General features: G+C 45.0%; 2 protein-coding genes across 4 annotated transcripts; one reads left to right on the top strand and one right to left on the bottom strand.

Annotated features, from left to right (window-relative positions):
* Positions 1-67: 67 nt before the first annotated feature.
* On the bottom strand, positions 68-8,154 carry CSTF1 (cleavage stimulation factor subunit 1). Of its 2 annotated transcripts, XM_056353248.1 has the most exons (7): positions 7,943-8,154; positions 7,179-7,349; positions 6,370-6,565; positions 4,772-5,049; positions 3,766-3,963; positions 2,772-3,162; positions 68-1,272 (listed from the first exon to the last, which is right to left on the bottom strand). In XM_056353248.1, exons 1-7 carry the CDS (start codon positions 8,060-8,062, stop codon positions 1,013-1,015), a joined length of 1,614 nt encoding a protein of 537 aa, XP_056209223.1. In that variant the 5' UTR covers positions 8,063-8,154; the 3' UTR covers positions 68-1,012. The 2 variants fall into 2 exon arrangements, with proteins under 2 accessions (XP_056209223.1, XP_056209224.1); XM_056353249.1 differs by lacking the exon at positions 7,179-7,349.
* A 459-nt stretch (positions 8,155-8,613) lies between these two features.
* On the top strand, positions 8,614-16,075 carry AURKA (aurora kinase A). Of its 2 annotated transcripts, none has more exons than XM_056353246.1 (9): positions 8,614-8,964; positions 9,526-9,612; positions 10,740-11,019; positions 11,605-11,683; positions 12,387-12,578; positions 13,290-13,428; positions 13,809-13,957; positions 14,557-14,731; positions 15,370-16,075. In XM_056353246.1, exons 1-9 carry the CDS (start codon positions 8,617-8,619, stop codon positions 15,559-15,561), a joined length of 1,641 nt encoding a protein of 546 aa, XP_056209221.1. In that variant the 5' UTR covers positions 8,614-8,616; the 3' UTR covers positions 15,562-16,075. The 2 variants fall into 2 exon arrangements, with proteins under 2 accessions (XP_056209221.1, XP_056209222.1); XM_056353247.1 differs by lacking the exon at positions 8,614-8,964 and adding an exon at positions 9,194-9,269.
* Positions 16,076-16,163: the final 88 nt, after the last annotated feature.

Raw genomic sequence — 16,163 nt, 5'->3', positions numbered from 1 at the left:
TGATCTGTACTCCTGTTGAATGGGATGAAGTGTGGGAAAGTTGGAGAAGAAACAGTGAGTCTGGGTCTCTGAATAATTAAAAAAAAATTTGTAATTCAAGTGCTGTGTAACAGAGAACAAAAATTTCTCAATAAAATGAAGCAAAGTGACATTTTTGAGGTACATATACAAAAGCCAATGTGCACAACAGTTTCTTTGAGAGGATACCAAAGGTCTCTATGGCAAAATGATTCCCATTTTCACATGCTGCAGCACAGCCACATTTTACAGTTGCAATGTGGATATCCCATGAAAATACTATGAAATTAGAGGTCCCACTTGTTAAGATAAATTCAAAAGAAGACAAGATTTCAAGTCTGAGCTTTAATACCAGAACACGATTTCTTGAATTCATCTAAACAATTTAAAATCCCGTTTCAAATTCTCGTGGCACTAGACTGGCTCAGAATTGAAGGTCCACTTGGCCAATTAAAAAAAAAAAATAATCCACCAACCCCACCTCCCCCCAGACTAAAAGATACAAAACGGAGCTTTACAAAGAATAAATCAGAACTGAAGGCAGCTTAAGGCTTCATGAAAATACTTGCCAAGTTCTGCTATTACTTGTGTAATCCATTCTTTAAACAGACTTCAGTGGGATTGCACAGATACAATGCAGAGCAAAACTGGCTCACACTGCCCAGTTTGAGCAAGATACAGTCACATTATCTTTCGCAGGATTTAGAAAGACAGGAGAAAAAGTTTAATCCTTCCTGCAAGGATCATTTTATTCTCCCTTCCCCAACTCCTTGAGTACAATTAGAGATGACTTACAAAAATTAATGCCACACACACTAATAAAAAAATTAGCGTGGGGCAAAACTTAAGTCTCAGTATTTTGGTATTTTTCTGCCACATTTGACAGAATTAAAAAATAGACACAGCACGGCTTTCATCTAGGCATCTGTTGGCAGTACAATCAATACAAGATGATATAATGAATCTGGATAATGACTGTTTTATAAAGCTGTCCTTAGTCTGTTGTTGACCTCCTGTACCAAAATCTAGCCCTGTAGTCATCACTGCAGGTCATGAAGCCAGGATTGGTAGGAGAATGGACAATACAACGGACAATGCTGTTGTGCCCAAGAGAAAGAAGGTTTCTCCGTTCAGCAGTTCTTGAATCCCAGCAGCAGAGACTTATGGTCCTTTCATCTGGCAGCAGCACATAATCTTCTGTGTGGTTGAAGACAGCTTGTGTCCTGTGTACTTGTCGTCCACTCAATCCAGCTCCTAAATACATGCAGCAAAATATTAACCCAAACAGGATCAATTTTAGAAAGGTTTCAAAGACCTAAGAATAAACCTCCCGTAACTATGAATTTCTGCAGTCTACAAAGGAACCTCGTTTTCTCAATCTACCATTTCCCCATACAACAGGTGAATCAATAGTATTCTTTTGCAGTTATATACATGGTATATTCTATAATTTCTTAGAGGACAGAGAGATTATCTACTCCAACCACATCAGTGAACTCCAACCACTCAGTATGAGTACAATCACTTAACTTTTAAGAGCACATTTGCCTTGTATTTTTTTTGTATGAGGCTCACAGCTGTAACTAAGGGGAAAGACCACAGTTAACGAGAACCTGTGTATTTTACTATCAATGACAACTTTTGTTTTTAATGTACTTATCATATGGCACATTGTATGACCTACCCTGGCCATACCTTCCCCTCCATACCCTTCAAATAAAATGTACGTTTTATATATAGGCATTTACTTTGCAATACATCTGCAGCCTACCTGATATTTTGCAAAAGTTTGTGAAGCAGGTGCTGCACCCTGCTGGCTGAGAGCAAGTGAGAGAAAAAGGACCGTATGCACCCCAAAAGCTGATACACAAAGTTTTCTATATCCTCTCCTCTTTCACACTATGAATCCTACTGCTTAAGCATGTTACTGCTTGATGCAAAAGCCTCCCCCAGCACAGAGCTGCTATCATATGCAAAGCCTCTACATCCTTCACCATTTAAGTCCTGCTGTGATCAAAGCATGGTATTGTCAGCATGCTCCTTGCACACAATTCCATCCTTGTGGGTGGTGGGGGGGAAGAAACAAATCAGTTATTCTGAAAAATAGCTATATTGCCATGGCTTACTAGAGCCATCTTTTGCAAAAAGTGCAATGGTTAAAGCAATTGCCCCAAAGTATAGGTTCAGTTCCCCCTGTCTGGGTGGGTACTCTGCAGGAAAGCGGCCTATTCTAACCAGAAATGGGTTAGGTATTAAATTTTGACCCTTCCTGTTTAAATTGTGCCCCTAGCCTATGAATAAATAGAAAAGTCTCAAAATAAAAATGATCAAATGATCACCAGCAAGAAAAGTGATGATGCTGTTGTTTTAATAATCACTGTTTCTAAACCTGACGAAAAACTAGAGAACAAAATCTTCTGCACAAGCATGCTAGTCCTGAGGGCAGTGTTCTTTTTTTACTTGTCCTTAATTTAGTGATAATTTCCCTCCAAAGCAATGGAGTAACAATGTTAGCCTGAGCAGGTTTTGGAGACTTTTCTAAATATGTTTACACCGACTAACATACAAAAATCACAGCTTGTCTTCTGGAATTAGTCTACATTAAGTGTTTCCAAAAATTTAGGGCAATTTATCCTCAAAGCAGCAGTCTCCCATTGCCTTTAAGAACTGCTATTCTTCTGACAACATTATCACACATGTTCATGGGTCGGTACCTGAAAAAGAAGGTACCTGGAAGGTCACCTGCCACATACCTGTGTATTTGACCAGTGTTCGACCAGTGGATATCTCCCACAGTTTAGCTACAGAGTCTTTTCCACTTGACAAGATGTACTTTGAATTTTTGGAAAATATAGCAGAACAGACTTCGGCTCCATCATGTGCCTTCTCAAAAGTAGTGATACAGCGATTTGAAACACCATCCCACAGTTTGATGCATCCATCCTTACTTCCCGTCACATACATGTTTGCACTTGCGTTGTAATTTACTGAACATATGGCATCAGTGTGCTGATCTTGAGGATTGCAAGACACAAAACACTGGAAAGTATTGATATCGTACAGTCGTAAAGTAGGGTGCTGGGTACCAACAAGTATGAAATCTCCAGAAGGGTGAAAAGAAATTGAGCGCAACATCTCTGCTTCCTGTTTGATCAAAAACACACAGTTGGTGTAAGAAAGAAAAAAAATAGTAATCTGAAAGTGTTAATTCTGGTGGCATTGAAGTGCTAAAAAACTAGTTAAACTACTAGTTAGGACAATGTGTTCTGTTTTTGCAAAACAGAAAATGCTTCCTATAGGATTAAAATGTCAGGCTACCTTTAAATGTACTTTTTAAAAAACACGTTTTACATTTTTAAATGCAATTTTTGTCCTAGAGCCGCTTGCAGTGCCTGCTCATTTTTGGGATATCGCACAAAAGTTACAGGCTTTGTCAGCCAGTCACACCCCCCAAAGCCCACCACCACACAATCCCGAACCCTCCTCCAAAACAAAGATAATACAATTGACTTCAGTTACCTGTATTAGATTTGGTCTAGATTAACAAAAAGTAGACAGGCACTAGATTTAAAGAATATAGGTAGCCATTATGCACAAGTTCTTAACATATAATTACCATAACGTCTGCAAATTTTTTAGCTGCGTACTCCTATATACCTAACCACTTAAAACTCACACATAACTCACTGATAACTCAGCATTTATACATTAAAGCTTTGGTTGCTCTGAACTGGTATTGTATCGAACCTGTATATATTTGAAGGCTCTTTTGGCAGAAGGTTTTGAATAATCAAACAATTTAAGTGTGTAGTCCCTTGAACCAGATGCTAGGATCTGTTCTGTTGGATGAAAAGCTAAACACGTAACTTCATCCACATGATCGTACAGAGTCCGAATAACGGGGTGATTTTCCATGTTTTGCTGCGCTGTCTCATTCATCATGACCTAAAAAGAACATTCAACAAGTCAGTGTTAGAAAACAGAACACACTTTTGACAGGAAAAGTAGGTTTTATGCTTGCCACAGCAGCCAAACAACAGCTACCTTTCTGACACGTGACTAGGCACATAATCAGTATTATATTAAATTATTTGAAGGCCCATTATATAGTGTTGTCAGGTAAGATCCCTCTATCTTTACAAAAGTTGACTGACTTGCTCAAGGAGAAACTGGTTTCAGTAGCAGAGAACTAGTGCAAAAAACTGTTACCACCTTCATAAACAGTCCAAATCAAAATACTTGTATTCCCTTAAGAATTAAGGGAAGCTGTATCAACTGGGAAAACAGCAACATTTACTGAGAATGTGGTGTGCATACTGTGCAAACCACCCCCCTCCCCGCCTTTTAAATTGCTACTTGGTAACTGTACTGCAGGAAAAAAACAATGAATCAAACAAATATGTATTCTGTGAAACTGTTCTGAAACACACAGCCACTGGAGAATGTAGAGGCCAAAAGTGTAAGTGGGTTCGAAGATGAACTGTGCTCATAAAACAAAACAATTATCAGCAACTATTAGAAGCAATTTCTGGCTCAATTCTCTAGACTGCTGCCAGAAGTTACACAGGTATACTTGCCCTATTTCTTCTTCCTTTTCTTCAAGGGTACTTTGTGAGCCGCTGTTGGAGTAGGAAATACGCCGAGACAGATATTTAGTCCAACCCACTGAGCTGGCCGCAAGGCACAGACATGGCATGAAACAGACAGCACCTCACGAATTCACAAAGCGGTTATGATTCAAGTCATATTTTACCTCAATAGGCATAGCACTTTTGGCCAACATTCTCTCTGTATCGAGAATTTTTATTGAGGCATCAGCAGATCCTGTAGCTATTAACTGTCCATCTCTGCTATACGTAGCTACACGACATGGTCCTTTATGAGATGTGACATAACAAGTCTCATATTCAGAAGCCTCGGGAGACATGGTCTGCACATCTGCATCAAATTCCAAGTCAATTCCTGTGCCTGGAGCTACCGTATCTGACCGTCCAATTGCATATTGAACAGCACTGTCATCGTTCTCCATTCCTGAAAAGAAAGAAGTTGAAGCACTTAAACCAGGTTCACCTTCTCCTTCGACAGACAGCCCCTGCTGAACAAGGCTAAGCTAGCAGAGCAGATTTGGTTGTACAGCAGGATTTCTCGTGACACATGAGAGGTACTTTGTCTACACTAGAGCAAAACACATTTCTTCAATTAACTGTGGAAATACAACCAGCTAGTATTGTAGAATGTTAAGTACTGGTAAATGCACTGGCAATCGGTTACTGGAGCCATCAACAGGCTTGTAGTCAGCTCTTCGCAGAGGGAAAACCAAGTCCCAACACCATTACATGAGATCCTAGCATTGCAAATGGAAATTTTTATTCCTCTTCACACCCACTCTACAGAAGGGTTTTTTTTTGTTTGGTTGGTTGTTTTTTTTTAATTTCCAGGATACATCTACAGAACAAAGACAGTTCAGCACTGGAAGTGGTAACAGGGCAGGCACAAGAATTTTCAGCTATGTGCCCAACAGTGGCCATCAACCAATCAAATGCAACAGAAAAGATTTTGTTGCTTTCATGTACAAATTGCATGTCTAGCATTCTTATTTCAAACAGACACAGGGCTTCATATATTTATACCCTTGGAACTCAACTAGTTCAGGCAGCAGAACCAGTTCAGTTACAATACAGTGAAGACATGATGTTACTGCTAGACCTCTTCCAGTAACTTAGCCAGCTTGTTTCAACAGCAGCTCAGGTATTTTGACTACATACTTGTGGCACAGATGTACTTTCAGAGAGAAAGATGCACAGAGAGAGAACAGGCAATACCTTTGCTGAGGCCCTAGACTCCAAAGCTTGTTTTCTTGAGACTGACATATGAAGGCTAGTGAAGACTGCCAATGGAAGGGCGTGCTCCCTTTCCAACAGTGTTACAAAGAATCATATAGAAAATATTTCTAAAATTGGCAGAGAACCAGGTAGGTCAATCTTCTATTAGGCCTGTGAACCCAGTGATCCCGTTTACTGGAGTGTATTTTTTAGAAGGCTGCCAGTCACCCAGAACCCTGAGCAGGTACTCGTATGCATTACAGAAGTTCAAACAAACAGAATCTGACAACGCTTGTTGATCTGTTTTGATTTTAATGCATACAAAAAGATGAAACACAAGGCTAGAATGCCCTTCAAAATGAGCCATGAAGGCAAAGGCTGTATCGCAATATACAAAATTTTGTCTATTACTAGACAAAACCTTTGTGTAAAAGATGTCTTTTCAGTAACACTGACCTCTTAATTCACAAGCATTTATGGTAGGGATTTAGAAACTAGACTTTTATGTTAGCTTTTCATTCCAGCTTACCTAACTTAATTAGGTGCAGCAGTTGTTCAGATGGTGCACAGACCGATTGTGGTTTTATTTCATTTATCAAGCCATTGGCAATATTTATGTATCCATCATATAGCAGCTGACTAATTATCAGTTTATAAAGTTGCTGACGGTCTTTCAAACTGACTTTTGTTCTATACATTGTGAGCAAGGAATGCCTTGGAGGGGCCTGAAATAAAGAAGAAAAATCACATACAAGAGACTTGCAGGAAACAACCACAACCTTTAAATAAAGCACATCCAGCTGAATTTCAGTGCAGAGACCAAACACTACCATATTTTATGGAAGAATCAGAGACACAGAAATGAAATGGGGGGAAAAAAAAAAAAAGGAAAAACCTGTTGCACTTGTTTGCTGTAGGAATGAAAACCTGGCCAATAAACAGCATGTGAACCGTATTACCGAGGCAGGGAAGCCGGGAACAGCGCGGCGGCGGCCGGCATCGCTCCCCGGGCTGGAGCGGGCACCGGGGGGCGGCACCGCGGCAGGCGCAGGGCAGGCGGCGGCCCCGCAGCCCCGACCCGCTCCCGCCCCCCGGCCCCGCCGCCTCCCCGCCCGGCAGACGCCGGCGCCCGCCCGCCCCCCTCCGCGGCCGGAGCGATGAGCGGGCAGGGAGGGGGCGTGCGGGAGAGGGGCTGAATGAGGGCGGGCAGTGCTTAGCCGGAGAACGGCGGGCACACAGGGCGGGCTCCGCAGGCCGCCTCGGGCGGGAGCCGCGGGGGGCGAGACCCGGCAGCGGGGCCAGCAGCGAGGGACAGCGCGCAGCGGCCCCGGTACCTACCGACCCTTCCTTCTGCCTCCCTCGCTCTCCCCCTAAAATGGCGACCGGAGCCCGGAGCGCATCGATCGGCGGCGGCGGCAGGGGAGGAGGCGGCGGCGGCGGCCGGGACCGAAGAATGCTCCTCCGCGAAGGCTGCTGCATCGAGCGCCCGCAAATCGATTGGAGGCGACTCTTGAAGGAGAGAAGCGCACCATCACATGACCGTGACGCCTCGCGCGCGCGCCCGCGCCCTGGCAGGTCCCGCTGTGTCACGTGACGGGTGACGCGCCGCGGGAGCCCCCGAGCGACGGGGAGGGGCGGGGGGCGCCGGGCGGAGCGGGCGGCGGGGCGGCCACCGGCAGCGGCCGGGGGTCCCTCTTCCCCACTTCCCCTCCGGGGCGCCGCCGGGGCCGGCAGCGCGGCGCTCGGGGCGGGGTGCGGGCGGCAGGCCCCGCCGGCGGGGCAGCCCGGGAGCCGCGGGGGCCGGCGCCTCACAGGAGGGTGGCTGGTGGTGGGGGATGGGGGGGAGGGGGGCCAGGGCTCTTTTGTGTCCCAGCTGCAAAGCTCCGAAACGCTGCCGCCGCTGAGCCACCGGGTTCCCGGACACGGGGACGTGAACGGGCTGTGAAATAAGTTGTGGGCGCTCAGCGCTGCAGGCCTGCCCGGCGGTTTTGGCCGCTCAGGCAGCACAGTCGCAAGCACCTCCCGCTGCCAGGCTGCTCCGTCCGCCAGCAGGCTGGGTGCCTGTCCCGAGCGCACCCCCCCCTCCCCACAGCCCTACTCACGTCAGCCTCAAGAAACGGCAGTCGAAGTGGTCGCGGGTCAAGGAGGGGGGTCGCCATGCCACCCATGCCCCGTGGCAGCTGACGTCTATCACATGCTGCAGCGACACGACGACCTGACATCTTCTTTTTACCTATCCTGTATGACTTGTAAACACCAACACACACACCAGGGTCTCCTTCGCACTTGTTTTCAGCACCGCTGAGTCAGTTAAAAGTTGCCTTCGATGGCGGTTCTTCAGAGGCCCGGAGTACTGAACCGAGTGTCGGCTGCCGCTGGTCCCTCAGCGGCCTGGGTCCCCCTCACGGGTAGGAGCAGGAGCAGGAGCGCTCGGGCAGCCGGCACCGGAGGCAGCACTGCAGCCCCACGCTCCTTCTGCGCTGCTACCGACGGGCTGCGCTCACCGCCCACCCGTCCCGCGTCTCTTCGGGACCCTGTGCGGTTTGGGCCGCTGCCGCGGGCTGTGGGGTCACTGCCGGCGGGACGCGAGGGGCCGCTGCCGGTTCCGTAGGCCGGGCGCTGTGCCGGGCCGGGCGCCCCCTTCGCACTTGTCCTCAAGAACCGGCGGCACGTGGAGCGCTGCCCGCGGCCGCGCCCCCGGCTGCGCGCGAAGCTGCGGCCTGCTGCGCCCTGCCCCGGCCTGCCCGCGGGGCGCCCGCCGCGCCGGCCCGACACAATGGCCCCGGCCCCACTCGCGCTCGGCTCCACGCGAGGTGGCAGCACCGCCGCTCCCTCGGCCCGGGTCGGCGGGTGCGTGCACGGAGGAGGAGAGGGGGGAGGCCGGTGCCTCGCGGGATGCGGGACTAACCTGGCGCCCTTCCCCCCGCCGGCGGCCGCACGCCGAGGCCGCGGAGGCTGCGAGGAGGGGACGGTAGTTGTAGCGTTGCCACAGGTGGGTGGTCTGGGCGTACGCGATTTGCGTAACGGAAGACCCGGCCAGGCAGAGACTTTGCGGAGAAAAGTGTGTAAGCGGGGCGCCGATCCACGCACTTGGAGTACGGAAGGAGCCAGCGGCGGAGAGACGGTACGTAAAATACGCATGTAGCGCAAACACCGCCCTGGGGGCGGGCGGCCTGGCCCTGCTCGGGGTACGCAGCAGGCTGCCGCTGCGCATGCGCCCCAGAGGCTCGCGGCGCCCAGGCCCGGCCCCGCGACGAGCGAAGCGTGCGGGGAGCCAATCCACGGGCGGGTCGGGTGTGGAAGAGCCAATCAGCGGGCGCGAGCGGCGGTAGAAGGGCCAATGGCGAGAGGCGCTCGTTTAAAGGGTATTTAAAGGAGGGCGGTTTGAATTCAAACCGCCGCGGCGGCCGGAGGGGGTGACAGGCTGGGGTGAGCGGCGGCGGCGGGCAGCGGTGCGGCACGGCGCGGAGGGGGCTGCTCGCCCGCCGGAGCCGCTGGCGGGGCCGGGCCGGTGGGAGGCTGCGAGTGCGGGCTGACGGGGCGGTGTGCGGTGCTGCGGCGGGACGCTAGGCTGGGCCAGGCCCTGCTCGGGGCCTGCGGCCTTCGAGCTGGAAGGCGGGGGGAGGCGATCCAAAGCACGGTGTTTCTGTGGAGCTGACTGCCCTTCGCTGGGTCTCATCTGTAGGCTGAGGCATACGTAGCTGTTCTTCTCGACACTATGGACAAGAGTATGAAAGAGAACCATTCCGGATACCCTAGTCGTGCTGCGAAGGTAAACGAGTCACTAGGTTGGCAAGTGCGTCCCTCCTGCTCGCACAAGCGCTGCTGGTTTCCAGCTGTCTTTGGTAACCATTAACTGTACTAAATAGCAAGAAGGGGATAGAAAACTGCCTTGAAACAAGGTTTTTCCGCAGGCAGGAAACAACTTATACTGTTGTCTGTCAGTAGCTTTTGCTTGGAGAGCACAGTGCTTACTTTTTCATTTTTAATGTTTGTATGTTATAGTTGAATTGGAAATCCTCCTACTTGTTCTAAGTACAAGATCCCTTAAAGAGAGAGCAAATGAGTGTAGTCAGTTTATTCCACATATGGCTTCCAAAAGCAATCCCTGTGTTAACATCACTAATAAGTGCCTGGGCAGCAGTACTCAAGATCATCCTGATTATCTAATTTTTCTATATAGAAACATAGGCGATTTATTTCTATTTTAATTTAAAATAAAATGGGTCCTGGTAAGGTTTTGGAATAGCGTAAGCAAAGCTGCTTTTTAATCAAGCTGTCAATATGTCATTTTTAGTGAATTGAGCCAAAATACTAAATAATACCTAGGGAAGAAAAAAAGTACAACTTTTTGCATAGGTATCGTTAGAGGGTCAAAAATGTGAGAAGCTAGTAGCTAGTATTTGAACTTAATTGTAGGCCAAGTATCCCAGAAAAAGTAAGAAATTATTAAATATAAGCCTAATGTGAGCCTACGTTCCCTCATTGGAAGCAAAATGTTAAAAGCAGATAGCTGAGCCTTTCTAAATTTGCTTTATTTTACTGAAGTCCCATTACAGTGCAAGGTGTCTTAAGATCAACAGCATTAAAGGAAGCAGTGACTCAAAGCAGTGTATATTTTTATAGTAAAGATTTGTTGTCTTAATACTTTTGGCTGATGCTCTTCAGATGTGTGAGGAGAAGTTCTGCTAGCTATAATTAAGTGTGCTGTTGTAGAAAACTGCTTTTTCTTGTCACTGTAGAAATTTAAGAATGTTTTCATTCTAAAACATAAGATCAGACAACCCTAATGTCTCTTGTTAATGTGCTTTGTGGGGTTTTTTCTGCTCTGCTGAATGGGGAATGTAAAGGTTATAGTACGCTATTCTACTATTAATATGTAGTATTTTCTCTTTGAAGATTTCTAATCCCATTGAGGATGGCCCAAAACGTGTCCCTGTGTCTCAGCATTCTGTCCAGAGCCAGTTACTGAACAGTGGAGTTCAAGCACAACGTGTTCTGTGTCCTTCAAACTTTGCCCAGCGAGTTCCTGTGCAATCACAAAAACCTGCACTGTCAAACCAAAAACTGCCTAACAGCCAGATGACACAGCAGCCCCGACAAAAACTTGTCCAAGCAACTGCTAGGTCTCAAGTTCCAACCAAGAACAATGAAAAACCTCAACAGGTTCCAGTACCTGGTAATTCTGTGGATGATATGCGTATATTTATATAGTTGTGGCCCTTGGGGGATACTTCTATTTTGTGAAGCAGTGTGCAGTGCAGAAAGCCTAAAGCTGCTGCTGCTGATGTGGGACAGTTCTGCAGAGAAGTACTTGGTTGTGCCCCAAAACAGAATAGCAGCATGTACTTCAGCTTAGATGTTACTGCACTATCCTTGTTGCCAACTGAGGACCAATATGGGTGTTTAAAAGTTTCCCGATGCTCATTAAGCAGCTGTGAGTTAATTGGCACTCATACATCAGTTTTCCCACTATTCATGTTAATCTCTGATATGTGAGAATACTGTATTTTTTTTTTTTGGGGGGGGGTAGCTTAATGGTTTTTCTGACTTTCAAGAAAGCTTTTTAAATTACACTTTGATGGCACTGATAACTGCTATGCTGCTTTGACAATAGTGAGTTACACTAGGTTGTTTAAAATGTCATTGCATGTATTCTAGGAACAGTTTCAGATATGGCACAGAGGTTAGATTTGCTCCCATGTGAATTTTTGTGTTGTGTTCATGCATCTGGTTCATGATGTTGATCTACTTCTCTACACAGCAAAAAATCCTGAAGCAGAAAGCACCTCTAAACAGAAAAATGAGGAGACTGCTAAAAAGAAAAATGAAGAGACTAAAAAGTAAGTTTTATGTCTAAATTGTTCTAGCTCACAGAGTCCTGTTGGATTAGGCTTGTTTTCTAACTTCCAGGACTTAATGCTGCAACAAAGTTGCAGCTAAGCTGATAGCTATTTGAGCCCCCTGGTTGTGGAGACAAGTGGCCTTACACTTCACAGGCAGGACATAAGAAACTCTAGGAAAGCTTACTTTGACCTGGTAATTCTCAGGAACAAGGACTTCTTGTAATCTAAAGAAAACTTTTGGCTAAATGGGTACAATAGCTTTTCCCATGAGAGAACACTGATAGCCACTGCCCCAGTCACAAGATGTACACTTGAAAACAAAGCCCCTTTCATATCTGCAAGAGACTGGAGCCCAAGGATGAAATTAGATTTTTGTAGTATGGCTAGCTTAAACAGTTCTGTCATGCACTAGTAATGTGTCTCTAAGTGTACTGAAATGAGCCTGGCTTGGTATATGCAGTCTTGATTTTGTAGTAGTGTGGTTGAGGTTAGTACCTCTGCGCATAAAGGAGGAGACTGGCTTTCAGAAATTTATTTTGAAAAGTGTCTGTGTATTTTATCCTCTTGGTCATCTTTTAAAGACTAAAACGTAGTTCAGATCACTAAGTATCTATGGAACAGGAGCATTATAGATTGTAAACCTGGGAGTCAAAGCCCCCACAAGTATCTAGCTTTTTTAACTCTCTCCTTCCTCTTGCAGAAGGCAATGGTCTCTTGATGATTTTGAAATTGGTCGTCCTCTGGGGAAAGGAAAGTTTGGAAATGTGTACCTGGCACGTGAAAAGCAGAGTAAATTTATTCTTGCTCTGAAAGTGCTCTTTAAAACACAACTTGAGGAAGCTGGTGTAGAACATCAACTACGAAGAGAAGTTGAAATACAGTCTCATCTTAGGTAAAGTTTAGTGACCTTTATTACTCCCTGCTTTATTTGTGTTCAAACAAAGTAACCTTGTTTATGAAAACATATCCTGTTGAAGAAGAGAGGCCTGTTTTTAAACCCAACACCTTGAAATTGCTAGTTAGGATTCTTGCCTTTCTGCACCAAGATATACCTTTGTTTAACTTGCAATGAAGTAACCTCTGGTAGTGAATCTTCCTATTTTTAAAAAAACACCACCCAAAACAACAACAAAAAAACCCAACCCATCAAAAACCAAACCACAATCCAACAAACTCAGATCTGCTGCTTGGAATTGCAGTTTTTCGAGTGCACTTGTTTCTGCTATTCTGCTTCCTGGAAAATAAGCCCATCTTGCTGAAGAAATTGTTTCTTAAAGTGTTTAAGCTTAAATTCCAAACCCCGTAAGAGTTGGCACCTTCAATGGTAATCGCCTCTTCCAGCAACTGTAGAAAAGTATGTTCAAGAAGATAGGAATTAGCCAAACCCTTAGCTAGCTGTTTGCTTGTAGGGCGTCTAAGCTGCTGCTTTGATAAACGCCATCTACATGCCATGAAGCTCTCAATGGATATGTTGTGAGCTGAAGGAACACTTGCAAGATGTTGAAGTTCCTCTCCTTGTCTTGAAAGTGAAGAGGCAGGAAAGAGAAATTAAAGTTATACAGACAAACACCTTGTTCAGAAGAATGTTTAAATCTTTTTGCAGGCATCCCAACATTCTCAGATTATATGGCTACTTCCATGACGTTACAAGAGTTTACCTTATTCTAGAGTATGCACCTCGTGGAGAAGTCTACAAAGAACTTCAGAAGCTTACCAAGTTCGATGAGCAAAGAACTGCTACTGTAAGTCTCTGGCTTCTTACATGTTACTTGCTCTTCATATCTGGAATATCTGCAGGATAAAGTTAGCTCTTCAGATGAAGTCCTGTATTCTGTTGTGCAAGACTGAGATTCCTTAGATGCTAGTTTGCTTGTGCACTTGTAACAAGGAATAAGTTGGGAAGACAAATTACTGCACAGTACTAATATAATGTTCATCATTGCTTACTTAATATTGCAAGTGCTTGGTCACTCCAGGCAACAGCCTGTACTGCCAGACTTCAAGGGTTTAAGGAATAATTGCTTTAACTTAAACTACTAATTATGCCTAGAAAAGGCTACACTGTAGCTAGATAAGCTAGAGTAACAATGTCTTTAAAGATTTGTTCTCTTTTCAATTACAGTACATTACAGAACTAGCAGATGCCCTATTGTACTGTCATTCAAAGAGTGTGATTCACCGAGACATCAAGCCGGAAAACTTGCTGCTTGGGTCAAATGGAGAATTAAAAATTGCGGACTTTGGATGGTCTGTACATGCCCCATCTTCTAGGTGAGAATGCAAGATCTATCTTATGCAGTGACATTTTCACTACAGAAGTATTTCAGCTTTCTTGTCAGAGTTGCAATTGTGGAATGGAGGTAAATATGTACTTCCTAAAAATACTGGGGGTGTGTGTGTGGAAACCACTTCAGAAGCAGGCTGCTGCAGCAGAGGTCTTAATAGTAAACTGGTGGATGAGAGGGAGTGTTATTACCCTGGTTTTTATAACTTGTTCTAGGTTTAGCAAGTTTTGAACTATACAAATGAAGAAAGCTGGTATACTGGTGTAGGGTTATAGTGGTCCCTGAGATGAAAGATCAGCACTTGTGTTCAAATGCCACACTAGCAGTACTTAAGACATTGATTATTTGATCGAGCAAGTGGAATGAAGGAGGGATAAGACTGATTGCAGTGACTGAGATGCTTTAAAACAAAAGTAGATTTACTGCTGGTGCTTCTTTTGCTGGGTGTTCTGGTGGTGCTGACTCTATCCAGGCTAGGCTGTATCAAGGTACAGCTGATTTGCCAGCATTAGCTTTTATCTGGTTCTTGAAACGTATCTTCTAATTACCATAGTAAGAAAACCATTAACTTGAACTTTTCTTCAGGAGAACAACTCTCTGTGGGACACTTGACTACCTGCCTCCTGAAATGATTGAGGGGAGAACACATGATGAAAAGGTGGATATTTGGAGCCTGGGAGTTCTGTGCTATGAATTCCTTGTAGGGAAACCACCTTTCGAAGCAGAAACATACCAGGAAACTTACAGAGCTATTTCCAGGGTATGTGCAAACACTTATTTGGATTAGCTGAATTGTGCTGCCTTTCAGTTCTATTGTCTTATTGAAGCTTAAAATGGTCATTTTGAAGAAATGGCATGTACTGTAACTAGAACTGTATCAAGACAGTGATATGCAGGAAACTAGATTCCTAAAACTGTCCTCAGTCATTCAGCGGAATGACTATGAAACCTTAAGTTACCTTGTCTTACTTCCTTGGTTAGACCCTGTTTCTGCCTGCATCTGAACTTCTACTTCTTTCCTAAAGCAATTAACCTTCTCAATATCTTTCCTTGTTTTTTAACTTACAAAATGAATATTTAGCATTCACGGTGTTACTAAAAATAATAAGCTTAACTTTTCCTGTTTCATACCCCAGAGAGGTTCCAGCAAACCAATCTTGTTTGAATGACATTGAAAAATATGCTTGCTTAACTTCTACAAGCAGCAAGAACCTTGTTTTCATCAGAATTATGATGAAATCGTTTAATCTCATCTCAGCTGGCATAGGTGCATAGCCCACAAGGCTGACACACCTTTAATTTCCAAGATACATCATGGAGGGTAGAGTTCTTTATCTCTAGTTTGGTTATTGCCAAAGAACTTTTGCATCATCTTTAGTGTCCTTCCTTTTTCCTTAGGTGGAATTCAAGTTTCCTCCATTTGTAACAGAAGGTGCGAGAGATTTAATTGCAAAGCTTCTGAAGCATAACCCATTCCATCGACTGCCCCTGAAGGATGTACTACTTCATCCCTGGATTACAGCAAACTCTACAAAGATGCCCAACAGCAGAAAGAGTGATGTTGCTGCCCTACCCAGAACACAGTCTTAGCAGGAGTAACCTCATGGGATCAACAAGAGGAGTCTTGTACTGTGACTACTGTAATGCTTACAACATGAAAAGTGTGTCTTAGAATCTTAATTGCAAATTGAATGGAGATCTTTGGGTTGGCTGTCATTTTAAACTCTAATTGCAATGTAAAATGATTTGTTTTCTAGCTGGAGGTTGTGGAATATTTAATATACTTGAAATCCAGTAACATTGGGCCAGGTTTGTTGATGTAAGTATTAAGCTGTTCAAGGCTCTTATTATGTGGTCTGTCCTGGTAATGGTTTGTTGCTCCAAGAAGAGGAAGCTGTTTTAGCTTATTGAACAGTGCAATATCCTGGAGCTACCTGTCTCCTAACTTATTGGGCTGCTAAAGGATATCCCAACTGTGGTGTAATCTGAAACTGAGCAAGGTGAATGTGTTTCTAAGTGTCCTAATGATGTGTACATTATTTTTGTTTCTATCTTGTCTAAAATGTTACCACTTTTAAAAATAAAGACTTGTTATATACTGTCACTAGCATGGTAAGGTTCCTTTGACATTATCACTTCCCCTGGCTTTGTCTAACCACTTGTCTGTCATCAGTACAGCTTGACTTCTTGTC

Source organism: Falco biarmicus, chromosome 10, assembly GCF_023638135.1.
Source record: "Falco biarmicus isolate bFalBia1 chromosome 10, bFalBia1.pri, whole genome shotgun sequence".
In the NCBI taxonomy this organism is placed as follows: Eukaryota; Metazoa; Chordata; class Aves; order Falconiformes; family Falconidae; genus Falco; species Falco biarmicus.
Note: the sequence above shows the minus strand (reverse complement) of the source record. Positions and strands in the feature narration are given on the sequence as shown.

Bases quoted from the DNA above. Each gene is read 5' to 3' on its own strand.
- CSTF1 (XM_056353248.1), bottom strand. From the start codon at position 8,062: ATGTCAGGTCGTCGTGTCGCTGCAGCATGTGATAGACGTCAGCTGCCA. The intron at 7,350-7,942 runs GTGAGTAGGGCT...CTCTCCTTCAAG, and splicing joins TGCCGTTTCTTGAGGCTGAC to AGTCGCCTCCAATCGATTTG. The intron at 3,163-3,765 runs GTTCGATACAAT...TTGATCAAACAG, and splicing joins GAGCCTTCAAATATATACAG to GAAGCAGAGATGTTGCGCTC.
- AURKA (XM_056353246.1), top strand. From the start codon at position 8,617: ATGGCCCCGGCCCCACTCGCGCTCGGCTCCACGCGAGGTGGCAGCACC. The intron at 9,613-10,739 runs GTAAACGAGTCA...TTCTCTTTGAAG, and splicing joins ACCCTAGTCGTGCTGCGAAG to ATTTCTAATCCCATTGAGGA. The intron at 13,429-13,808 runs GTAAGTCTCTGG...TTTCAATTACAG, and splicing joins ATGAGCAAAGAACTGCTACT to TACATTACAGAACTAGCAGA.